This window comes from Agelaius phoeniceus, chromosome 3 (assembly GCF_051311805.1).
Source record: "Agelaius phoeniceus isolate bAgePho1 chromosome 3, bAgePho1.hap1, whole genome shotgun sequence".
NCBI lineage: Eukaryota > Metazoa > Chordata > Aves > Passeriformes > Icteridae > Agelaius > Agelaius phoeniceus.
The window spans coordinates 66,812,211-66,838,770 of NC_135267.1; the positions used below are offsets into that span (position 1 = coordinate 66,812,211).

General features: G+C 36.5%; 1 protein-coding gene across 2 annotated transcripts in view; it reads left to right on the forward strand.

Annotated features, from left to right (window-relative positions):
- Positions 1–26,176, forward strand: part of UTRN (utrophin) — a 307,788-nt gene extending 281,612 nt beyond the window's left edge. For both annotated transcript variants that reach the window (XM_077175513.1, XM_077175512.1), the window contains 9 exons: positions 1,266–1,304; positions 1,552–1,617; positions 5,006–5,071; positions 12,594–12,752; positions 13,132–13,375; positions 19,662–19,770; positions 21,209–21,295; positions 23,372–23,394; positions 24,045–26,176. In XM_077175513.1, coding sequence (XP_077031628.1) covers positions 1,266–1,304; positions 1,552–1,617; positions 5,006–5,071; positions 12,594–12,752; positions 13,132–13,375; positions 19,662–19,770; positions 21,209–21,295; positions 23,372–23,394; positions 24,045–24,053 — 802 coding nt within the window. In that variant the 3' untranslated portion in view covers positions 24,054–26,176. The remainder of the gene's footprint in view (positions 1–1,265; positions 1,305–1,551; positions 1,618–5,005; positions 5,072–12,593; positions 12,753–13,131; positions 13,376–19,661; positions 19,771–21,208; positions 21,296–23,371; positions 23,395–24,044) is intronic.
- Positions 26,177–26,560: the final 384 nt, after the last annotated feature.

A 26,560-nucleotide genomic window follows, 5' to 3' on the forward strand; every position in this document is an offset into this window, starting at 1 on the left:
AATTAGAAATTTTTGAGTTAATTATGGTCCTACAGGCTTCAGAAATATCGGTGGCCTAATCAGAGAGAGCACTCTTAGTGTCTCCATGGTATTGTTTATGGCGCTGACAGAAGTGCTCCACTTTATTTACTCACTTGGCAGTTGTCAGCAAAAGACACTCTTACAAGAGCAAAAATTAAGATGTGTTGACAGGGTGCTAGAATTAGTATCGTGGCTTGACTGTCCCTCACATCCTGGAGTCTGCGGCACTGCTGCACTGTCTGAACACAACATAGCAACAGCCCATGCGAGGCTTCAGCAAAGATGCTCTGCATCCATGCAGCAGCTCAGTGCCAGTGCCCGCAGTCTGAGGGCTTTCATGACTGTAGGGCTGTGCCTTTCATTTGCAATAAGTAAACAAAACCTTCTCATTAGCAGTTTAAGAGACAGGAGGAAGTAATCTGAAAACTGTCTGATTGATAGTCTGGCTTCTAAGGAAGCAATGAACATTCAAATGTTACCTACCAGGGCAGTCTTCAGCTACCACCAACGCAGGAAAGCAAAGCTGCTTTAATGTGGTGGAAGTTTGCCAATGCTGCCAGAAAATGGAATGATAAAACTATAATCACAGGTCAGAATAAAATTCTGTTGGTCCAGTCATGTGGGAAATATACAGATAAATTGTCAGCACCATGCTGAGAAAACTCTTGGTATTGGCTCTCTGCCCTGCAGGTGGCAAAACTCAGTAATACATTCCTGCCAATAAAAAAAAATTAAAGAAAATAAAAAACTCTTATAGTCATTGAAGTGTGAGAATGTAATACAATATGTATTGACCTCATTATTTTCATGCCTAAGGAAAAGAAGCATTGATAACTGTGAATTATGGGGGAGGTTTATTGGTGGGGTTTTGCACCCCACTTTTTTTTAATACATTTTGTTTGCTTTAAAATGAAGTTCCAGTACTTGAGCAGAGTTTAAATGAATTGATTATGGTTTATGAACTACAGTTCAATCAATAACATGATTTGGATTTTTCTTTAAATTGATTTTTATGTAACAAAATTAAGTATGTAGGTCAGTCTTCTGCCTCTCCGTGACAAGTGGCAGTATTTGTTGCTGTCACTTTTCTACATCAATTGTTACTTGTTCAGGGTGGGTTGCTGTTTAAAGTATTTTGTGTTTCTCCAGCTTTTTCTTGCTTAAATAGTACTTAAGTTTTTGCTTCATAGTTTAATTCTTTCTCTCTCTCTTTTTTCTTCTTTTTTTTTGTGTCTTCCTTACAGTCCTATCACTCTCATCAGTATGTGGCCAGAGCAATATGAGTGAGTATGCAGAACCCCTTTATCTGGAAAGCCTCATTTTCCAGTTGATTTCTTTTAGCTCAGTTGCAGCTAATCTGATGTCCCTGAATGGACTATAGGGCACGGCTGACCCAAAGCAATAACGCCCTCGGGAATATAGTGCATGTATTTATTTGTCATCAGTCTAACTTGATTTAAAAATAATGTTGTCTATATCATGAATTGCTTTAGACACCACTAATTTTTTTTATTATTATTTTTAAACTAGTCCTTCCCAGTCTCCACAGCTGTTTCATGATGACACACACTCCAGGATAGAACAGTATGCTACTAGGTAAGAGAGACGTGATTTCTCACTAGTCCGTTGCATTTTGTGGTTGATTCCTGCAGTTTTTAATGCACACTACTGGTTAGATATTATTTTTTAAAATATATATCTTTCTCTGTGCTTACAAGATTTGCTTCTTAAATCATCAGGTTCTTATTATGATCATATTAAAAGTAAAATATATGTGTTGAATCTATCATCTCTCATACAGAATGGAAGCTGCTGCAAAATTGCGTTATTTCTAAAATGTGTCATTATTGGCTTCTTTCTTAATTTTTAACCTTTGAAATAAACAGAACATGTTCTTTATTATAGGTTTTCCCAGGAAGATATTAGACCAGGGTTTTGTTTTCTTCTGTGATAGGCTGACACTCTGCATTACTGTTGGCTTTTAGCAGAATAGGTTGCAATTACAAATGTTTTATGTTGTGGCTTTTGTGGGGTCACCCTAGTCCTGCTATGATAAAATGTCTGTTATGCCAAGTCCATCTCAATGTCTGTGTTTTGCTAACTAACTTCTGTACATTCAGAGCTGGTGATCACAGAATCATTAAGGCAGGAACAGACCTCTAAAATCATCAAGCCCAGCCATTAACTTAGCATGACTGCATTCACCACTAAACCATGTCCCCACATGCCTTTTGAGCACTTGCAGGGAAGGTGGTTCCAACTCTTCCTTGGGCAGCCTATTCCAATACCAGACCAGCTTTTCACAGAAGAAACTTTTTGTAATATCTAACCTAAACCTCCCCTGGCACCACTCGAGGCCATTTCCTCTCATCTGGAGTTAAGGGCATGATGATGGTGAAATATTAACCAGAGACACCCTCTCAAAAATAACTACCATGGGAACTGACTAGGTTTTTCTTTGGGTGGTTTTGTTCTTGTATCTGATCTCCACAACTGAAAAGCCATTTTAACTTTTTTTATTTCTTTGAATAAAAATTCAGAGTGCATGTTTAAATTAATAGCATTCTAATTTATGGGCAACTTAAAATTCTTCAGACCAGTTTTTTTAAAATGCCTAGGATATGCTGCACTTGATCTATGCAGTCAGAGAAAATAGGTCAGGAAATCAAGGTGAAGGGCTACCCACAGTCAGCCTATTTTTTTTTTTGTCCCCCAACAGCAAATACTTTCATGCTTCATTAGTAGTATAGCAAAATGACTTACAAAGTTATTACAGCGCTTTCGGTTATTTAAAACATGTCATTCATATTAATCACCCAACATTTCTTTGAATCTATAACTTAGGCCATGTTGTAATCAATTAAAACCCTTGAACAGACAAATTTCTCTAGAGAGATGGAAGAATTTTCTGTCTAGCTGTGTCCTCTTTTCAGCCTGTGGTGCCACAATGCTGTGGCTTTTTGTGCCCAGATGAAGCTCAAAATCTGGACTGTCATTAAGGATCAGTGGAGATACTAGGTCCAATACCTGCTTTCCTTCTCCTCCCCCTCACCTCTTAGCAGTTCTGCTTAGGATGAGATTAGCTGAAGATGGACTGTGCAGCTCTGAATTATCATTCAGGATACAAACCTAAATCTGTTCCTGTTATGTGCCAACATTGCTTAGCAAAATTGATAATTTACTACTAATTGCCTCATAGGGAATCTGTCTAAAACTACTCAGGATTATTTTTCTTCTAGTAATAAAATCTAGAAAAAGACATAATTCTGTGTCTTTCATATAATTTTTATTGTGTCCTTTCTAGTTGAATCTGTTATTTATATGTTACATATAAAATAGTAAATCGTTTTTATTGTCCTAGTCTTTTCAGCTAAGCATCTTTAAAGAAATATCAGGGCTTCCCTAATAAGACAGTGCCCAGCAGAAACAGAGGGCTTAAAGCCTTCACTGTCTCTGGTTGGAGAACATTCAACTCCACTTTTCTGTTCACAAAATCCCCTGCCTGGAATGAGGTACCATCTCCCTGTTCTTGTACTGTGTCACCTCTGAGTTGCTTCTAATTTCCTTCCTCAGCTTTCAGTTTCTATCATACCCTGAAGGCTTTTTGCTACTCTAGGGTCCCTTCCCTGTCTCTCTGTGCTCCCTGATTAGGGCCATCTGCTGGTTCCATATAGTATCCCAAGCAAATCCTCATTACTGATGGGAATCCTAAATGTGATGATATCGGTGTAATCTGCATTTGTGAGTTGAAATATCTGTTACTCACTAAGGGATTCAGGGCAGGCCCTTCTCTCTTGAAAGTAATGGGGATTGTACTACTTCCCTATGTGACAAAGGGACTGTGAAGATTAATTTCTAGAATTATGTTTCATCAAAAGATTTAAAGATGCTGAGCTTAGCAGCTTTATAAAGGTGACTTGTTGCTCACTGTGAACTAGATTTGTTTGAGATGTCCTAGAGCAGAGATGATCTGATTTGTCCTGAGTCACTTCAGAGATTCTCTTCCCTTTAGGGGAGATGTGGGAGCACAATGTCCCAATCCAGCCAAGGTGGAATAGACAATCAAGTTGACATTCAGTGTGTGCCTTCATTTATTCCTCGTCTTTGACCTCAGGAATAGTAACAAATGTAGAGAAGGGCAAAGTTGCTCCATTCTAAAAGAAGTCACCAGAGTTCCCTGTTCTTTAGAGCCTTGCACACTCCTTTCAAAAGGAAGTTTGAAGATGTCTATAGTAATGCATAATGCACTTGCAAAAATATAGGTGAAATTAAGATATCTTTATAGTAAAGGAAATAGCCTTGTTTGGTACAGTTGGATATATGTGTAGAGCATTAAGTGTTCCTAAATTTTTATGTACATCTCTTGTGTACATAAGGTACATCTTTCCTGGATACCTGAACAGATAGAAAGTTTCTGCTTTGATTTTAAAGAACTGTGTGACCTTGTATATACAGTCGAATAATCTGGTCTTTTTAGATTAATTGCTTCCAAAATGAGGAAGTGTAGGCAATGATTCCCTGCAATTATACTGCTTTTTGTGGTGTTTCACAGGACTTGTCTGTCCACAGTGTCGTATTATTTGCCGAGTATAATTTCAGATGTTGCATGTTCTATATTTAAAAAGGATTCATCCTCTTTTGTTAGTCCAGCTTTAGAAAATTCAAAAAGAAAACCATCTGTGAAAACATCTCTTTAACTAATTTTGCCATGCGAGTTGTGGTGATGCTAATGATAATTATGATAGAGGGAGAAAATACACTTTTTTGTTGCTGTTTGGCAAGTAGAATTAATTAATGATAGCACAAGTTTCTCATAAAAGTCCTCTGAATTATAGGTTTTCATCACAAAATCTAGGAGTTTATTCCTAATCATGTATAGAAAGATTGCCATATCTGAGCTGTTTCTAAGTAGAATTGATTTTCCTACTGCCACTGTTTAAATTGTGCAGCATGTTGTCTGAAAGCTGTGGTCTTTCCCTTTCAGGCTTGCACAGATGGAAAGGACCAATGGCTCCTTCCTCATGGACAGCAGCTCCACCACAGGAAGCGTGTAAGTAACTCAGACTCACTGTGCCTCTCAGGAGCTTTGGTTATAGGTTCATGCTAAAATCTTCAGCAGTTCTAACACAGGATTTAGTGCCAGTGAGAGCAGCTAATATGTATGAGCCCAAGGATGTCTCCATAAGTTTAATTATCCCAAGCACCAGTTGTAGAAATTGGTGATGTTCACTTGATGGTGTGTGGGAACTCTGTGTTTGTCAGCCATTCTGCTTCAAAAGGGGCCATATTTCATGTCACTCCTAAAAGGCCACAGCTCTGTGCCTTCTACTTTGTATTCCTTTTCTGCTTTCATCATAGTATAAAATAAAATAATCCTTTTCTAGGCTTTTGCTAGACCCTAGACAACTTTCTTATTAAAATAAAAAATCATCTATACTTTGAAGATTCTTCTAAGCGAGAACAGTATTGCTGCTTCTTGTTTATATTTCAATTTTCTGGCTGCTGAAACAGCATCTGTTTGTACCTGGAATTGTCCTGTAATAAACATAGTCCTACATTAATTTTACCAATTTTCTCTTTATTTTTTTTTAAATTATGTGTCATCTTTATTATAAAAACTAATTAAAATGCATTGGTTCTATGCTTGGAAAACATAGAACCCCTTGAATTGCTGATGGATTAAATAATTTTTTTTTAATGTAGAAACAAATTTTTTAACCTCACTTTATCATCAGTTCAGTTGATTAAATCAGCATTGTAGGACTCTGCCTATTCTAAGTTATTAACAAATACTGTCAGCCTTTTTAAAGAGGAAAACTGAAATTGTTCTTGTTCAGCTTTAGTTTAAAAATATTGTAGGTCTCAATAATACTTTCATTTACTGTTTTAAAATTTAATAATGAAATTATTCTATCTGTAGGTAGTACACTATTAACAATTTGAAATTTAAAATACTTTGCTTGAAAGAAGCACATGTGACCCCCTTTAAATGTTGCCTCTTTCCTGATTAATTAACTCTATTTACATACCAAATAAAACTTTTTCATGCGAACTGTTTTAATGTGTTTCTGTCATTGGCACACTCACCAGTGAGAGAAATGCAGCCAAAATATTCCCTTTTGATTTCCCTTCCACAAAAAAAAGAAGAGCAAACATACTGTCATTTGGCAGGAAAGCTGCAAACTTGAAGGCAGCTAAAAGCTCATACACTTGAGTTGTGCATTTTGAGATTAATGAGTCTACTCATATACAAAGACAAAACAACCATCCATCCCAATGGTGAAAAGCAGGGTGTGTGCTTGATTTTTACTGGTAAATCAGCTGTTGATTTTAAAGCAATTTCCTTGCATTCCTTTTCCTTAGGAAAAAAAAATCAAGATGGAAAGCTTGTGTACCAACAAGTGAGAGGGACCTCTGAATTTGGGTCTCAGTCAGGGGACTGTTACACAAACAAAATATGGGCAAGAAAGTAACCCTGTACACAATGGCACCTTCTGTTTTACTTGCAGATTACAATGCATGCTCTCATTAAGTACTGAAATACTCAAAATTCTGAAGACCTGTGGTTTAAAGTTTAAACTATATTCATAGAATCATTTAGGTTGGAAAAGACCTTTAAGACCACTAATCCAACTGTCCAAGTCCACCACTAAACCATGTTCCCGAGTGCCACATCTACCTCCCTTAAATGCCTCCAGTGATGGTGACTCAAACCACTGCCCTGGGCTACCTGTTCCAGTGCTTGACAGCCCTTCTTGATGGAGAGGTTTTTCCAGGGAACTACAGAGCTATGAAGTTTGTATCCCAGTTTGGATCAGAAATTGCTGAAACATTGGGAGTTTAGGATTATAGTTCAAACTTATATTTTTAAATGCCTCTTAATATAGAAATGGGGATGGTTTAACCATTCTTATATGGATAGGATTCAAAGGAGCAATTTAAAATGTGAATACATGTTTTTTCAGTTTAGATGTAGAGCTCTGAGCCAAGCTGCTTCTTTTTTTTTTTTTTTTTACAGTATTATTTCAAACATTCAGGAAACTATTAATTTGGAAATCAAATTCTTTGCTTCTCATAATTAGACTTCTGCTTCATGATCTTATTTTTATCGGTCCTGAAGAGTCCCTCAGTTTAATGTGAAAATAGAACAGAGGCAGTGTTGCACTTGATTTTGAAAGTTACTTCTTTGGTCTTATCAAGTTCACAATACTTTTAACATCCTTCATGCTTCAGAGATTATGTGTAAGAAGTCATCTACATTTGAATAAGAGAACTTCTGCTCTTAGTTAAACATAATGAGTTTGTTTTCAAGAACATTTTGCAATATGCCATTTGATTAAGAAAGCACTCATCAAAGATAATTCTTGGGTTTTAACTAACCTGTTTTCTTGAGTGTCATTGTGACTTTTATCTCTCTGACTAAGCCTTTCCAATACTCCCCTTTTCAAAAGATATGTGAAGTCCATTAAAAAATGCTTTTTCCTTAATCAGAAAAATAGTTGTAAATAGCAAAAAAAAAAAAAGGCATGGTCTCTACTGTAGTGTGCCCAGCTTCTTTAAAACCATTCTAATGCTCTCATGCATGAATTTTCTGGTACAAATACACTGAATAGAAATGTTTTCCCTTCATTTCATCTTCTCCTGACATTAGACAGTTCTAAATGTTTAGGCTAGAATGTTGTGATGAATTTTATTTGGCTTTAATTCATACAAAAGCATCTCTCTCTTTAAAGCAGACTTACCTATCCACAAATTAAGATGAGCGTAAGGAGAAAATTAAGTCTTTACAACAAGGAATGATAAATAGTGTTCCTAACAGAAAACTATGCCTCACAATTTGATAAATCATTATCAAATTGTATTAGAATGAAAATAAAAATTGTTAGAGAAATAGGACAAGAGTCTAACACTCCTATTCCTGTAACGTATGAACTATCCTAACCAGCCCATACTGAAGTGAATTGCAGTGGGCATAATATAAATACTTTCAGAAAAAATGCAGAGACTTAATAGCTGTTTCTGGTTTGTGCCTTTACTAGTAGTTATTTTCATGTCCACAACATTGTTGATGCTATTTCACACTCATCTTAAGGCAGAGTTGGAACATATCTGAAATTTTATTTGTTAGGGGACTCTGCACTCAGTTTCAAAAGTAGGAACAGGTTCAGAAGTGAAGGTCATTGATACTTTTACCTGGCACTGCTACTTAATGTGGTGTAAGTCAAACTGGAGCCCCAGTACACAATAACTGAATACTGTGACATGATGTAAGGGGTTAAAAGGTACCTTGTCACAAGGAGAAACTCATTTCATGAGATGGTAAAATTAGGAGAAGACCAAGTAAATTAGATAAAGTATTTTTGAGTACCTTTTGCATCCTTATTCTAGTATGTCTCATAGCATCAGTAGGTTGATGTACACTTTATTTGGATTAGAACACATGGTGCTTAGTATGAGAGCTGCAGCAAAAATTACAATTGTCAATGAGGCAAGTTCACAAATAGCCACATCTTCCTATCTTAAATCAAATTTAGCAGTTTTCTAAATCAGATAAAATAATGCACTGATGAAAAGTGATGGTCAAGAAATCTATATTTTCTTCCTACAACATAGTCAAATAAAAGAGAGGTTATATGCAGCTTTATTTGCCTCTTGCTTCCTCTATGCACAATGCATGTTTTGGAAAAGACATCTTGAAAATATATGTCCATAAAGAGAATAGGATCCTTCAAAGGCTGTTTTCCCTGGGTGTCTTTGTTGGGGTGTTCTTTTCCTCTGAGATGTACTTCTTTCAAGTCTGACCTTCTGAGATGTCTTGTTTGCTGCTTTTTACTATGGTGAAATGCAGAATAGAAACTGCAGCCTCTACTGTCAAAGGACTTTGTGTACTTCTAGTTGTTCCTCAAAGCACACAGGGTGTTCAATAAAACAACCAGGAAGAATGAGCAATTAAATTTTACATGATGCTTTTATTTTGATTGCTGATCACCATCTCCTACCACTTCAACAGAACTATGTCCCAGATTCTCCAAATGAAAGTATTTGCCTGGCATAGAACAATGACCTTATGTTGCAGGTCATTTGAAGCCCTGTCCTGGGACTCCTGTGCTACTAATGAATCTATCCTAATTAAAGTCATGAGGTTTGTTGGTTCAGGTTCAAGGTTGTGTTTTTTCAAACTAGTAATTTTGCAAGACAGACCAAAGGTAGAAAACATGGTGAAAATACAGCTTTGCTTCAGAAGACTTCCTTTATCAAGTGCCTGTGAGGAAAGCATGCTGTCAGTTGCAACGTGTGATGCCTAAAAAAAGAGCAATCAATATTCACAGCCTCTCCAGTAGGCTTTCTGAGGCTCTGAACCAGTGGGAGAGAAGGGAAATGAAGCTTTTTCTAGACTGAATAACTTTGAGACTAAAATATAAAATTAGCTGTATTTTGCTGTGTTGATCTCATCTACTGGACCACAATATAGTATATAAGCATTTATTGTATTGTAAACTCATTGTGCAAACTCTTTTTTAAAAGCCTTTATAAGTTTCATTAAAAATTGAGGTTACACCTAATGCAAAATCTTGACAGATTCTCAGGTTTAACAACTGACAATAAATATAATAAATCCAGGTTTATGGAGCCTTATTTTTAAAAAGATTCTGTTTAGGTGTTCTAAATTTTGTTTATAAACTATTTCACCATTTCAAAGCATAGACAGCAACTTTTTGATGCCTAATGAAAACAACCAGACTAAACTAGATCAAGTAAACATTTCCTAACATCAACACCCTTGCACAAAAGAAGGCTGTATGTGTGGTCACACAGTATCACTGAAATTCACATGTAAACAGAGCTTTGAAGCCCAGCTGATAAAGCTGTGTTCTCTCACCTGCCCACCTTAACTCTGCTTCTGTGCTCGCCCAAGGGGTGACATTGAGTTGCCGTCACTCTTGGCTCGCTGTGGCCATTTCAGTCCCAGGGTACTCTGCACATTTTGCAGGGCTGTTTGAAGCCTCCAGAGGGGTTACATCACTTTGGCAAAAATTTTTAAAAGGAGTAGGGTAAAAGGAGTAGGGTATTTTTGTCAGGATGACTAAAGGGTATAGAAGTGCAATGAGGTTTTAATTATCACATTGGGACCTGATCCAAACTCCATTAACTGCACTAGCCTTTGTTTTAATTTCAAGTAGACATTGAAGTATTAATGAAAAACAATAGTGATTATGAATTTCCCTGAGATCACTCAAGTAGTGAAGAAGATAAAGCAGTAAAAGCCTTTTTTTGTTTGTTTGTTTTGTTTTGTAGATAACAGGGGGAAAGAAACACTGATCTGTTTGTTTCTGTTTCTTTTTCAGCTAGCACTCTTGGATGTCACTATTTTTTTAAGGACTTAAATGTACATGCAACACCAATTACATTTAATTCTCTCTATATATATGTATTTAATAAAAAATTCATTAAATTTATTCATTTGCAGGGAAGGCCCATGTTGTCATGTCTGTACTGACAACAGCCAAGACAGCTAAGAAATAAGTGAATGTACATTATTTTCTTTAAACTTTCTACTCATTTTTAAGAGCAAAACTCAATAATTAGATTTTTCATCCACTGGACAGAACTGCCACAGGCTATATATTTTCTTGTTTGGATTTTTTTTTCAGCAGGCACAGTCTTACTTGATGTATATTTCTTGGATTGCACAAGTCTAAATTTTCAAGTCTTGATGATGGGTTGGGAAGTAGAAGGCCACATGATAGCTTTGGGTAGATAGTGAATAGTTATCCTTGGGAAGAAATAATTTGGTGTTGTTCTACCATGAGATTAGTCTTCAGTACAACTTTTGTCTGAGGCAGTACTACAGAGAACCCAATCATTTTGCTAAATGATAGAAGTACTTTTCCAAGAGAGACACACCAGGAATCAGGATTTATTAAATCTTTGGCCTTTTTGTCTTGTTTCTAATACTGATGATGCTTTTAAATTGATATACTGAGCTAGTGGTACTTTAACAGGATAAAGTAAGGTTTTTCATTTCGCAAACAGTATTTATGCAACTCTCATCTGTTCCTGTCACGAACATTTTCTACTTTTGTCCCAAGAGTTCGAACTTATTTCTGATGTACACCCCAATCCATATGCATCTCCCATAAGACACCTCATGATTTTCACTTTTACATGCATTTATTTATAAACTATTTCTCGCTACAGAAATAACTGCTGTTTCTTCCAGAGTATACTTTTCTTAATAACTGGTTTTACTATTCATTCAAATGAGACAGTACATTTGGAAATTCTGTGATGAAAGATGTTAAATTCACTGTCAGGAAATTTTTAAAAGGCTCCTGAAAATCTCTATTACACTTTTATTTGGAAAATAAATTCTTTGCATATAGTGAACTTCTGATTTTGTGGATGCTTTTCATTTTATAACCAGTGGATAGCAGAATTTGCAACTGCTAGTTTCCAACAATAGGAGGTAAAATGTTAGCATGTAAAATATTTTTAATGTGAAAAAGTCTCTTTTCTAAACAATATCTGAATATGTGTGTATATACTGCCAATGTGTGTGCCACTCTGCTCTGACCATGCTTTAACTGTAGGAGATCTTTAAGGTAAAGTTTGTGCCAATACTTCCTGATATCATAATGTGTGCAGTATCTGGTTTGTAGTCAGTTAAAGGAAATCATTTAAGGAGGGATTTTTTCATCATTTTTACTGCTGCAGCAACCTCTCTCTTAAAAATGAACAGTATATGTTTTTCTGTTGTTGATTCATCCTTCTTGAGGGACCAAGCAAGTAAACTGGTTGTAGGATGTGGTGTCTTTCACTTTCTATCCATCTGACTTTTTTTATGGAGAAAAGCCAGCAACTTGGAAAGTAAGGCACATCTGTACAAAACCAAATTCATTTGAGTATTAAAGCATAATTGAAAGTGTCAGGACTTCTGTATCTCCTTACCAGAAGGTAATTTCATGTGAGTCAGGAGGAGGACAGTGCTATAGTTTATTTCTGTCCCTGAACCTCTAAGAAGGAAATCTACTACAAATGCAGAATTTCAAGGTCTTGTATGTGTATATCAAAATGGGGGAATAAAAATGGAACTTTTTCTCCAATTTTAATGGGACTTTTTGTTCTCTAATCTTGTCAGGTAAATTGAGCAAACCAAAATTATCTCCTAAAAATTTCAAAAATGTCACATATTGTTAAAAAATGAATCTAGAAGATGCTTGTTTTATTTAAGGCATTTCAAATCAGTTGTCTTTGATTGCTGATTCTTGTTTTCATTATTTCTTTTCAAACCACTGATTCTTGTTTTCATTCTTTCTTTTTAAACCACTTGCAGCATTTATTCTTTATGCATAGATTAAACTGATCCTTTACTATAGGTTAATCTTTTTTTTTTTTCCTGTGCATTGTATGTTTTTATGGTTTCCTTTCAGTATGTTTTTCAGGCTTAATTTCTTCTTCTTGCTTAGTCTTTTTCCATAAACAAACAAAATCCCTCAGCTTGATAGAGATATTTGCTCACATAATAAATGTTTTACTGCTCTGTCTTTATCTGTGTTGTTTTATTGTTTCAGAGAGGATGAGCATGCCCTTATCCAGCAGTATTGTCAGACGCTGGGAGGAGAGTCACCCGTGAGTCAGCCACAGAGTCCTGCTCAGATACTCAAGTCAGTGGAGAAGGAAGAGCGGGGAGAGTTGGAGCGTATCATTGCTGACCTTGAGGAAGAGCAAAGGTCTCATAATCATCATACTGCTGTCTGAATTGTCATTTTGTTGTTGTTTGAGCTATGCATGTACTATGTTGAAGATGAGAAAGACCTAGAAGTTATGATTTTAGCAAAAAAACCCCAAACAACAATCCACATTCAAGGCAGATATTGTGCATAGGCTGGCTCTTTTAGAAGAGGGAGATGTCTGTGAAGAAATAAATTAGTTTCACTTTTACTTCACTGCCTTTTTTTCAATCCCCCATAAAACACAAGTCAAGACATTGTCTTTGTTTGAGCTATTTGTGTTCTTAGTTGGAGATACTAACATTGTTTGATCTAGGAAGTCTTTTATTTTCATTTACTTGATCAAGTCATCATTCTCCTCCACTTTTCAATATCCCAGGAGTCTGCAGATAGAATACGAGCAACTAAAGGAGCAACATCTTCAGAGAGGAATAAACCCTCTTGCATCACCCCCTGACTCTGTTGTGTCACCTCAACATGCTTCTGAAGATGCCGAGCTCATTGCTGAAGCTAAACTCCTGAGGCAGCATAAAGGTCGCCTGGAAGCAAGGATGCAAATATTGGAAGATCACAATAAACAATTGGAGTCTCAGCTTCACAGGCTACGGCAGCTACTCGAGCAGGTACTTGTACACTTTGCCCCATATGGTTTCTGCACAATGGATTTCTTGGTGGAGCAAAGGCACTGACATTTTACTGCAGATATTTTCACCATGTACTCTTGGTGTGTTGCAGTCAGTCATTTCTAATGAGATATTTTTTCTTACACTCTACTATGAGTATTGTTAAAAAATGGATCTAGAAGATGCTTGTTTTATTTAAGGCATTTCAAAGCAGTCATCTTTGATTGCTGATTCTTGTTTTCTTGCTGATTTCTTATTTTTGACATGGTTAATGTCAAATGAGCAGAAAATGATTGCATGTGCTGGAGTGATCATGGGAACTTAGGGAACACTGAGAATAACACAAGCAAGAGCAATAGCTTTTCATTAATTAAAAAGCATGGGAAGAAAATATAGACCCCACTCCAAGTAATGATGCCAGCCACGTTCCATGTTTGACTTAAGTTTTACCAGATGCTTTCCTTAAATAATATGTTTATGTTTATCACAGTTAGTCACTCAGACCTCTCTAAGCATGCCAGAGACAGATGGCCAAAAATATGTCTGAAATACAAAGGAGCAATTAATTACATTAAAAATCCAGTTCCTCTTGAGTGGCTTATTTAGACCATTAAGCTACAGCAAAGTGGTCTTTCACACAAGTGAAAAGGTAAGAGACTTTTAGCAGGTGCTGGTAGCTGGAGATCATCAGATTTCTTTGTTGGCAGAAGGAACACTGATTGCTCTGGAAGTCAGCATGTGCACACCTGGCTTATAGAAATAACAGGAGCAACCTATACCATAATACCACAATAAGAGGAGCAACGTAGGTGGTGTTAGAGATGGTTGTTTGTACCATCATGTGTGGAAGCTTGAGTAATGAAGATAAATTTGTATGAATGTTTTCTTCTAATTTATCATTATGTTTGGGTCAGAGTACGGTAAGGCAAGTATTTCCTGCCTTCTATGGGTCAGATGTAGTAGGGGATTTAACTAAGCCAAGAAACAGGCTACATAAACCAGGTATTAAAATGGCCTAAGTTCCTGCTGTAGATCATACTCTCATTACAGGGATTAAGGTATTTGCTGTTTGTTTTGCTGGCTGACTTTGTCAATTTTCTAGGCAGGTTTGGCTCAATAAGATTTAGATGCATCTGTTCCAATGATTTCCCTACCCCTCTGGCAGAGTAAATTTTTTTTGTTGATACTCTTATTCTAGCATTTTAATCAGTATTTGAGTAGCTGTAATATTTCATAGGGAAGATAGCAACTGGTGCATTGTTAATAATAATTTATAAAGTAATGATCTTGGGATATGTGGCCAATACTTGGTCTTTCAGAGAAGTGTTTAAAATCTGCAAAGAAACATGGTTGAATAGAACACAGAAGTTCTGCCAAACCCATAGTCCCTTGCAGCTTAGTGCTTAGAGCAGAAATTTGTTCACCCCTTAAAACCCCTTTTTTTTTCCCTAATGTAGCTGAGGATGATCTCACAATTTTGTAATCTTTTTGGAATCTTTACACCATTCTAGTAACACCTTTAGGGTATACATTTTTGTTGTGAAAAAATGGGTGGGAGAAGGGACAGTAATTCTTACCATTTCTGCCTTTGGAATTTTCTAGGCATTCTGCAGCTTTTGGGCTCAGATAGGGTAAAGCAGAATAGAGGTGACATTTTTCAGTATTTCTGTTTACAACTCATTTACTGTATACTGTTGCTCTTTTGCTTTCTGTCTGCATTGTCCTGTCTCTGTGGGAGTCATGCCATGCTTCTGATTGTTCCAAGTATAATTTCCTAAGGTCTTTGTTTCTACTCTGTCATTTAATAAAGTGGCTCATACAGAGTCAAGTATATGAGAAGATCTGCATTATTTCTTTTATAACCTGTCTGTGACTTTTCAATGTGCCTCTCTATACATATCATTACTTAATTTACCAGATGTTTCACAAACTATTTCCAGAATGTTATGGCTACTCCCCTGATGGGGATTCAGAAATTATAAATAATTTAAATTTTTAGTAATGTTCTTTGAAATTTATTTTGACATTGATAGAATTACGAAGCAACGCTGATTTCTATTACTGCCCCCTTTCTGAAAAAATGACCACTTTTCAGCATGGTTGTTGTTCTGTCAGCTTGGCCACTACCTTTTAGGACAGCCTTTATCTCTTTCACTGCTTGGGGAAGGACTTTATTGGAAGCCTATTTATATTTATTTGTTTCTTTTGCTTTTACCGGCTGTCCCAGTTATTTTTAGGGGATGAACGGAATACCTTTTCTTATTAATGAGAGGGATGATTTGCAAGAAAGGTACTCATAAGTCTCAATCTCAAAATATATAACAACAATATAATTACTAGTATTAAAGGACACAACTGTCTTACAGCAATATCTTTGCCATGGCTGGCATTTCATGCCATCTGCTTGTCTATTCTATCAACAGCAACTCTCCCAATTCCTATTCTCCTGAACAGTGTTTTATACCACTGAGTATAAAATACTGGGACTTTTTTTTTTTTCTCCAAAAGATTGGAGTGAGTCTGTCTACACACAGATATGGGGGTAGAGAGTTAATGAAATTTAGAAACTTTCATGTAGTAGCTGCTTAATCTAGATGAGAGCATTCTAGGACATTCTTTAGAGAGCACCTTCAGCAGAAATATGCATGCATCCTCACTGCACATTTGTCTACTTCAGGTCACAATTCTGAGGTTACCATACTATTTTTATTTTAGCAAGCCCAGAGGATTGGTAACTGTCACAGAATGTTGTCATTTTTGTCTGCCTGATTGATTAGGGTGCCAAAGAGGAAGGTGAAACAGAACTGGCATGTGACAGCTTTGATACCAACATGTTAATCAGACAGAGAAAACACAAAGAATCCATTCTCATTTTTCTTTTTTCAGCCTTTATAGATGCTGCATTTGCAAAGTCAAAGTGAGACCTATAATGAAGGGCATTTAAAGTCTGCTTGAATTTTTCTCTATTTTCTCTGAGCTACTGAATAGAGGTTTCATATTGGATGTGATATTGAAGTTAGTGGGAGCTAAAATAATCTGTCAACAGCTGTATGATCAGACAGAGAGTAAATAGGGGCTGCAACTCTCTCTCCAGCTGAAAGCAGAAGAGCTTTATCAGAAGAGCACAGGAGAGTTTGTTTCTTTTGTAGCTGGGAGAAAAACTCTGGAGCAAAGAAACATCTGTAATGAATGTGGTAGTAAAATTGGAATTTTTGAGGTTTCTTGTGATTCAGACTGGGAACACTGAGGTTTAGTTTGGTTTTTACCAAAAGCAGCAGAAGTCAAGGAAAGAGCAGGTATGTCTTAGCTGTCCATTAAGCCACAGAGCACTTCAGGCTCTTCTTTGGGAAGGACACCAGCAGGAGGCATAGTGTATGCAGGAGGCATAAGGCACTGTAGATTAAAACTGGTTGAAATAAATATCTCCTTTGAAATGCTTTAAAAACTGCTGTAATACCGAAATAAAACTAAGACTTTTGTTTTCTGGAGAAGGACTTATTTGTCCCTTCACATCTTTGCTTGGTTTTTCCTAGAAAAGAAGTTGGAAAACTCCCTAAGACTGGAGTTGGAAACCTCTCCCTCATTCCCATAGAAGCATGCTCAGTATCCCTGCTTTTATTTCTTTCAAGAAGAAGCAGCAGGTGTATAATAGCATCTAGAGCTATTTGCTTTTGGTTTCTGGCTTATGGGCTGTCTGCTGAGTTGTTTTGAATAAGAATACATGAACTTCATTATGCCTGAAATGGGTTAGGATGGAAGTGCTTATATTTTGTAGGTGTTATATAATTGGAGTCAAATACAATGTGATTTTCTACTGTTATTTTTCTCAAGTTCTCCAACAATAAAATTGTTAAATCATGCCATATCTTCAACTGGTTTGCATTTAACATTTTCCAGTATCTGACTGTTATATTAAGGCAATTATACCACTATGACAAACCTTCACTTTCTGCTCCAAACCCCACTCTTCAACTGCATAACAATACTGTCCTTAATTTGGAAGAATTTTTGTTTGTTTAGGCTTTTCTTTTTATTGCAGTGACTTAAACTATGCAGTGTATCATTTATCAGTATATTTAAATGAAAATTATGTAATCAGGCATTGCCATCTGATTAGAAGAGGATGGTGTTGTGGGTTTTGACTTGTTTTTAAATCCAGCTGCAATATTTCATTCTGAAATATTGCTACAGCAACATATGGTACATCAATGTAAGGTACTCCAAGTATATTTTGTTTTCTCTCAGATTATCCACTGACAGTCCTGGTGCTCTGTGGTGCTCTTCTATCACTTAGAGTAGAACTACTAAGTGGTACCTTGACTAACTCCTCACCTGAGTTTGTAGGCATTTAGTTTCTGTCTATCAACATGAGCTGTTGACTTTGCAGTGCCTCAGTCTCCTTGACTGAGCCTGTGTGTTGCTGTGCTGCAGTTTTGTATGTCCAGCACAGATCTCATTCACCCTTATTCATCTGTGCACAATTTATTCATAGTTGCTGCTTGAACAGGGCCAGAGGCAGAGATTTACTCCGGGTGCAAGTTTGCATTTTGGATGATTCACATTCTCTCTGTTCACCTGTTTGTGGGGTGGGCAAGCAGTGACTGCTGCTGGAGTTAGTTTTGTTGCTCTGTATTGAAAAGACTCTTCACCTGTGGAGAATTTGCTTCCTCTCTTTACCACTACAGCTCTAACATTTCAGACAGTGGTTCCTGGCAATACAGAATTGCCTGGGTTAAGCAATCCCATGCTTCTCTGATTCAAAATCACCACACTCATTTTACTTAGACTCTTTAGCTGGATTGAAGCCTGGTACTGAGCAGCAAATTACTTAACTACCTGATAGTAATTCACTGTTCACAGAAGTGTCTTAACAGTGAAATCCTTCTCTGGTTTGAAAACATTTCAATTTTTCTTTGTCTCCTATGCAGACTAAAATTTTTTGATTTAGTCTTTAAGTCTAAGCTGGCCTTTAGTATTGTCATGCTGAAAGAAATAAGATTTAGAGGAGTTTTACTGAAGATTGTTTTTGTTAAGTTGGAGGCTATCTCAAGAAACTGAGTGTTTCAGTAAAGGCTGTGAAGTTCAAAGGAGCAAACTTATGCACAAATTAACAGCCATTCTGTATTCTAACTCTGCATCAAGTCTCATAGCTGCTCTAGGTACTTGCTCAGTTTCAGAAAGATCTTAAAAGCAACAATCTTTTGTATTACTTCAGTATCTGCTTGTGATAGATTTACTTAAATAACCTGCTTCTTAAGCTGTTTAGGAGTAATCTCATGATTTGCAATCAAAAAGATAAGTGATAGCAGCAACAATTTTAGTTAAATCTACCTCAGATGTAAATATTATTTCACTTATGTTTTTTTCAGAACAATCACTTCTGGAGTTCAAATACTGTATTACCAGTTTCTTCCTTGAAGGAATTTTTAAAATAAGAAAGGAAGGAAAAGAAGGGGAAAATGCCTGAATAAGGTCCCTTCCAATATTTCTGAGCCTTTTCTTATTTTCTGTTCATATATGTATATTTAAATGTAATCTCAAACACACACATGGTTACAGCTGAATGTAATATTGGTTTCTGTGATTCTTCAAGTGAATTTATGAGGCCAGAAAAGCTTCTTTTCAAAGTATACAAGCTAATTCTCATAATTTTCAGGAGTTTATGTAGTACAAATTTCTGCAAATTTAGTGTCTTCCACAAGGTTGAGAAGCAGCATCAGCAGGAGTGATGGCTGGCTACCACTTTTTGGGTTTAATGAAGTTGTTTTGAATCTGTCTTGAGTGTTCATTTGATTCTGGAGTTCTACAATTCTACAGTTGTTTTTAAGGATGTTTAGTCATCCTTGTAAAGTTTTTATGGGCCTCTAGATGAATGTCCTGTTTGTGTGTGTATATGTGTGTATATACCCATGCATATAAACACAACCTAGATGATCCCATTGTGTAGTCTTTCTGCAGAGCTGGACAGGGAACCTTGGCATACTGTGTGTGTTGTATGTTACCTTGTGTTTTTGTGATGCAACAGAACATTGTTTTTAACAAGACCATCAACTGGAGTCTTGAAAGAGCTGTTCTTAAGTCTAGATTTTCTTTTAACAAGTTCTTGGTTTGGTTTTTTTTTACCGCTCATCAGTTGTATAGACTTCAACCAACTTTGAATAGTTTGGAGAACGAACAACAAAGAGCACATAAAAAAGGAAAGGAACAAAATGGCTACATACTAGGCTACAATTAAATTATGTGAATACAAGTAACCTAAATTTGTGTCTTCTTGTCTTTAATGTAGCCCGAGTCGGACTCCCGGGTGAATGGCGCCTCCCCCTGTGCTTCGCCCCAGCACTCTGCCCTGGGCTTCCCACTGGAGCAGGACACAAGCTCGCAGTTCCATCAGACAGGTGAGTGTTCTCATCAGATAATGTGCTCATGAGGCCATAGGTGACTACTGGAAGGGTTTGTTGGCACCTTCTGGACAGATCTGTAAATCAAAAGGAGCGGATCTTTGCGATGCTGCTCAGTGCAGCTGGAGGTGTTGCTTCCTCGCACTTGTGAAGAGCTGCGGTATCCTAAGAATCCACGTGACTCTGAATTACAGACTTTTCTCAATAGACTCCTTGGTTCCAGCTATTCTTACTAAGTGAATTTACTGGGCAAGTCCATCCTCACTGAAAGGGGAACCAGACTTCATTGGACTGAAGTGGCCAAGAGCTGTTTGTCCTACAGTACACATGGACCCAAGTAATCTGTCAGATAAAGGATCAAATGTCCAAATAATGTAATCTACACTTGCTGTCTTCTTTAAAAATTCTTGTGTAACCTCTGCTTATCCTGGTATTTTGATGTTCCCACTCCCAAAAGGTTCACATCTTTAGGAAAAATTCAATATTTATGGGTACAGGCTCTGCACATTAAGGGATTTCTTTCTCTCTTGAAAGATTATTTTAAATTCTCCATATCAGAACTCACTAATTTCACCATGAGTTAGCAGAAATAACTCTAGACTATTGCATGGACAAAAGTAGGGGAAAAGAGAGAATATTTCTCTCAAATTATCTTATGTACGAATTCTTCCTGTTTCTGTTTTTAAGCCTTGTGTTATAGATTAAATATTATTTTATTTCTGTAGAAAACAGGAAAAATATTCTTTTGTGTACTGAACATTTTTCATTCAGCATTAACCTATGTTTTTACTTTATCTGGAAAAACATGGAACTTGAGTCTGATTTCATGCAGTATGAAAGATGCTGTCCAATAAAACTGCCAACAACACAGCCAGTTATGTTCCCTAACTATTCTCTTGGCTAATTTTAAGCATCATTTTTCAAAGATATGCCAAGGGGGATTTTAGCAGTATTGAAATGGCTGGCACATATTGATTAAAGACCACCTAAAAGATAAATGTTGCGATTTTTTCAGAGAAAAAATGGTGTATTCACTCTGAAAGTTACATGAGAAATCATCTGCAACTGGAACTGAATTTTAATAGAGTACCTACTGAGTTTAATTACTTCATCTTGTAATTTTATTTAACTGTAAATGTTTATATACTGTTCCTGGCTGGCAACTTCTAGTCAAATCCTGGATGCAATGGTTAAGTTTTAATGAAAGAGAAATGAGTTTGACTGCAAATCAATAATGTAACTTTCATATCCTCTCCCAAGGCTGGCAATTATCGATGATAGTTCCTGCACATTACAAAGGTTTCAGGTACTGTTTTCCTGTGAAATGTAAAGGAGTAATTAACTGGAAAGTTGGCTAAGAATGCCTTTTAGAATGTCGTTGTCCTTTTTTTCTCCCTTTGTTACAAAAATGATTTTTCTGTTGTCATATCTACAGATGACTTGTTAGTTCCACCTCATGATACCAACACAGATCTAACAGATGTTATGGAGCAAATCAACAACACATTTCCAGCTTGCTGCTGTAAGTTTAACAAAATATGTCTTGAGAATCATATTGAATTTGAGGTGGTCTTTTGGAAAAAAAAATAATTCTTGTGGTATTGACTAGGAGAATAAATATCTCTGAGAAGATTTCTTGTGTAATATATGCAAGCTGTATAATTCTGTCCCTTAAAATTCCTCAATATACACTACTTTTGAAGGTAGATAAATGTTCTTGTTTAAGTGGAAGCAATTCATTACAAGAAAAGCCTGTAGCTCAATGTGGAATTTTCAGCAGTGCCAAAATAAGAGGAAAGACATCTAGAATCTCACTAGCTGCTGATGAAAACCTTTTGTAGAACTTAAGTGAATGCAGATTCAGAATTTCTGAATGCAGTTTTTGTAATAAAGCTTGAAAAAAAAGTCCTTAGACTAATTACTGAGCTAGTTATTAGACCAGAGGAAATCTGTGAATGCAGTATTTAACACCTTTTCCTGCTTAAATGCTTTGGAAGTTGATATTTTATTCAGTGTCTATTAAAGAGAGATCAAAAGGAAAACCAGCTTGTTCCTATGCATGTCCTGTATCAGCTGACATACATTTCCCCTGATCCTGCTTACTGTGTCATTGCACTTGAAAAAGTGAGAATCTGTCTCATGTATTATGGTGGGTTTTGTAAAATACATTTATACATATATATATATATAGAAAGACATGTATATTTCAGCTCTTTTGCGTAAGAAAAACAGTAGTGAAAACTTTGATATATTTTCAAAACTGTTGGAAGCTTCAAATGAAATGTAAAATTAATGATCAGTTTTAAAAGGCAGAAGTCAGAGAGTGACTGTTTATGCCCAGTCCTTTTGGAAGCATCAAGACTCAACTCCATGCTATTTCATAAACTCTATGGACCCTGTTAAAACACCCCTTTTATGTCTTGAACACACATTGCTGCATCACAGAAGATGGAACTTGCATGTTTTGAAAAAGCAAATGAGGTTCCAGCAAAAAAGGTCTTGTTTCAGCTATCCTTTTTGATTTTGATGAGTTCAACAATTCAGAGCCCCTTGTTCTGCAAATTAAAGTTTTGATCCTAAGGAGCATCTCATTTGAGGTCAACAACTAGTGGAGCTGCTCAGCACACCTTGAGGATGTGTGTGTATACAAATCAGTATAATTGGTATAAAATGCAACTCAAGCATTTGTTCTTGGTTTTGAAAGTTACTGTCTTGCTAGGTGACTATACAGCTACATGGTCATTTGGCCCAAATGAATTTAAAGCAAATTACATTGTGTTAGTACAAGCTTGGTAATATGGCTGTTCTCCAGGACTGGAAAACAGAAAGAAATTTTGATTCCATAAGCAAACACCATGAGATAGGAGAATACTGCGAGTGAAAACCATGGCCCCTTCATATTGTGAAGTCTATCTGAGCATTTAAGATTAAAAGAAAGCACATTTCCAGATTTCATGTGATTTCTCCCCATTGTCAGCTTAAACCACCTTGCCCCAATTAGTAGGTACTACTTATGTTTGCTCTCATTCAGTCATTCTAGAACATCTTTTACTTTGAAGTAAAATTTTTTTAACTTTTAGATTCATATCTTAAATGTTTTAGAAGCCTGGAATGAGGATTATTAGTCTGGCCTTCCCAACAAAGTGCATTAGACTCTGAGTTTTGCTAAGGAAGATCCTTCAGATCCACTGATCATGGATATAATGCCCTTTTTTCCTTATTTATGTCATTGGTCCTCAGAAGTAGGCAGGTGTACTACACTGTGCAGAAGTCTTGTCTGTACATCTGAGTGATGTCCAGAGCAAAGAATTTTGAACAGATGATACTGTAATACATCACTCAGGGGTTTAGATATGGCTACAGATGGTGAAAATGAAACAATTAGTTTTAACTATATCATTATAATGCTATAAATTTGTTGAAAGTAAGTTTATGAAGAATTAAACCACTGCAACACATTTCTTGTTAAATGTTTAGTCTTTTAAAGATAAGTATTTTTTTTCTTCTGTAGCATGTGTTTTCCTGATAATAACTTTGTTTTTAAACTGTCAAGATGCAAAATCATGTAAATTTCTAACTTTTTTTTTTTTTTTTGCAGCAAGTTTCACTGGCAGACCACAGGTATGAGACATATTTACATACTTGCATAGGCATTGGAAACAAAGTAGAGCAAGTGAAAAGTTCCATAAAAGCAAAGGGGCTGCGGTGGGTTTTGTCTACATTTTTCTATAGAGGTCTGTTTGGGAGCTAGACTGATACAACAGGAAGGCCAGATTCCAAAATATCAGAGGTAATAGAAATTTTCTACTAGGTCAGGCACTGCCACAGGTGTAATTGTTCTGCAGGTCTGTGTTGCTATCCAGATGGAACCAGCTTGCATTTATTTGAGCCAATTGGTTTAAAGCCAGCAGCAGCTTGCAATATCAAAGCTGGTTCTTGCAAAGATGTCCATATGTCCTGGTGCACTTTCAGGAGCTGTGGGCACCAGAGCACAAAGATCAGGAGCCACACAGCACCTTAGGCATTAAACTGTCTGCACTGAATAGGCAACCACTCCAACACGGACTTTAAACATTGCAGTATTGTCAGTTTAGATTTCTTTTAACTATTTGCCTCAGTTATTTGCTTAGTCTCAGGCCAATACACTTAAATTTTAAGACAGGGGGGTTTTGTAAGATGCCATCACAGTCCTGGGCTGACTGAGCCCAGAGCAGGTAGAAGTTTCTGTGTGTGCTGACTCCTGGTACTGATGATGTTTCTCATCCTGACAGGCCATGTGAGGTGTTCCTTGGGATGTCAGCCAGTGCTTGTGGCACACAGCACAGCCCTGTTCTGCCTCTGCCGGCCGCGCGTTCCGCTCATCACAAACCTGCACGGGACCCTGGACACGCCGTGTGCTCCCACCGCGTGTTCCGCTTGAAACAGTACAACACTGAATACCCAAAGAAAAGGATGTTGTTTTTATAGTGTCTTTTTTTTTTCCTTCTTCCCTTTCTATGCAACTGTAAATTAATGAGCAGTGGAATATTTGTCACTGATTTGTATAAATATACAGCCAGGGGAAAAGGGGCAGGGGCTTTATATACGTTCTTTTTGATAATCATAAAGAGAACTGCATAAGGAGTTTGGAGCAAAACGTTACGTTCATACATTCCTTTCAGCTCTTTGCTTTTGCATTGTAAAGTACCTTTAGTTGTATTCTCACACATGTAATATCCTGTACTGATTATTTGTATGTTAACCATATGAACACACAGATTTCAGAATATCTTTGCATCGTTTTCAGCATTGGCATATGAAGTTCCCATAACCTGCATTATTGTTACTGGTTAACAACAATTGTCATTAGGTGCAAGATACAACATTTTAATTCAATTAAACAAGGTAAACTCTCATTTCAAGTAATAATTAGCATCCTCATGTACCTAAGTGGTATTTTTAACTTCCTTTTTGTTATTTCCAGACAACACTCCATTTGGAGGATTATTTTTTTAAGCTTTACTTTACTTTGAATCGGGAGATAGCTAAAAAGAGGACTTAGATGATAGCTTAAGTTGGTTTTAGTAAGAACTAAGTTAGTGTAATCCTTCCCAACTTTGTTCAGAGACAAAGCTTTGCTTTTCCCTGCTGGGCCAAACTTGCTTCAAGTTTTGGAATTTACAGCCTATGAAGTGAAGCTCATTTCTGTGAGATCCATTTCTTTTGTCTGCCTCTTGGGAGTGAAGAGACAATTAGAAAGCCCTTTCCAATACTATTAGCAACAGAACTTTCTCCAGAACTGCAGTGCACGTAGATATTATCATTTGGCATTGTAATCTTGCAGATCATCCTTATCTTTAAGATAATTTATTTATTTTATTACTTTTGATAAGGATAATTGTGGGAAAGTATGTTACTGATCATCTGATCTCCAGTTTAAGGATTATCATCAGAGATTTTAATGCCTTCACAGAGTTTACAATGCTGCATGGACACTTGCTTTAATTCTAGGATATACCTTGAATTGGTAAAACTGCATGCAATACCTTTCATGTATAGTAAAGAGAAACAAAGCTGTGTTGTTCTTAATTATTACTGAAGGAAAAAAACCCTTATCTTAAAATGGTATTGAAAGAGGTGTAAAATTCTCTTCTGCTACTAAAAAAATGCTAGCGGACATTAAAAGAGCAGGTCAGGAATTTTTAGTGGCTTTGTGAAGTTTTGGCAGCCAGACTGTCCTGCACCCACAGTATTTACTCCTGAACTGCTGCTGCTCAAGGAGTGATTCAGGCACAGTGTTGACCACCTTCTACTGTTGGCACCAGTGCCAGTTCTTTCTGAACCCTTTGGCAAGTTATTTAACCACTCTGCCTCTGTTTTCCCATCTGTAAAATGGGGATGATAGTGCTTACCTCTCAAAGGTGATGTAGACTTGGCATTTTTACAGAGCTTTTCAGATGCTAACTAAGTATTAGTCTTGAGCAAGTGGAGCAAAGCTATCAAGAAGAGAAGAGAAGATGCTGGCTCCTATTAAATGTAATGTAGTTATTCTGAGAAGAAAAAAACCCCACATTTTACAGAAGAGGAAAACCATGACCACCTTTCTACCTCAGACCTATCTTCATAAGTAGTATTGGAAATAGCTTTACATTCTGTTCTCTGCAAAGTACTTGGCTTTTATCATAATTCTCTAGGCAAAGAATCTTTTAAAATACTCCCAACATAAGTATAAAAAGAAATCAGTAGTGAATTTGGTGGATTTTATTTTTGTTCTGAATATGAGGTTATGTATAAAGTTGTTTTTCTGCCTGTGTTTGTATGCATCCTTTGTCCTCTGCTGCCAAGTAAATGCTGCTTCAAACACTACATTGTAACATTCTTCCTCTGAGACTATAATAAATAAAAGGAATATATATTGCAGTAACATGAGAAAAAGTATGGAGTTCTTCCAAATTTTTTGGGCTTCAAGGATGGCACATCTCATTGCTAAATGCTGAAATTTCATTCTGAAGATTAACATGAGCAAGCTGTGGTAGTCAATTTCTATGTCCTAGTTATTTCTCTGTGTGGTTTGAGTTTAAATGAGATTAAGCAGTAATGTTTTTCTTCATAAATCTTGCATATTTTCTCTAGTTTTCCATCTTGAATGATTTTAGTCTAGAATCCTCCTCAGTTTCATGACAGGCAGTAAATCTGATAGCTGAGAAGCAGACTGCCTTTTTTTTTATTTTAAATGTTCTGTATATGTATTACAGAACAGCAATAATGCATGAAGCCCTGTCAAATAGGACAACTGTGAATTAGTCTT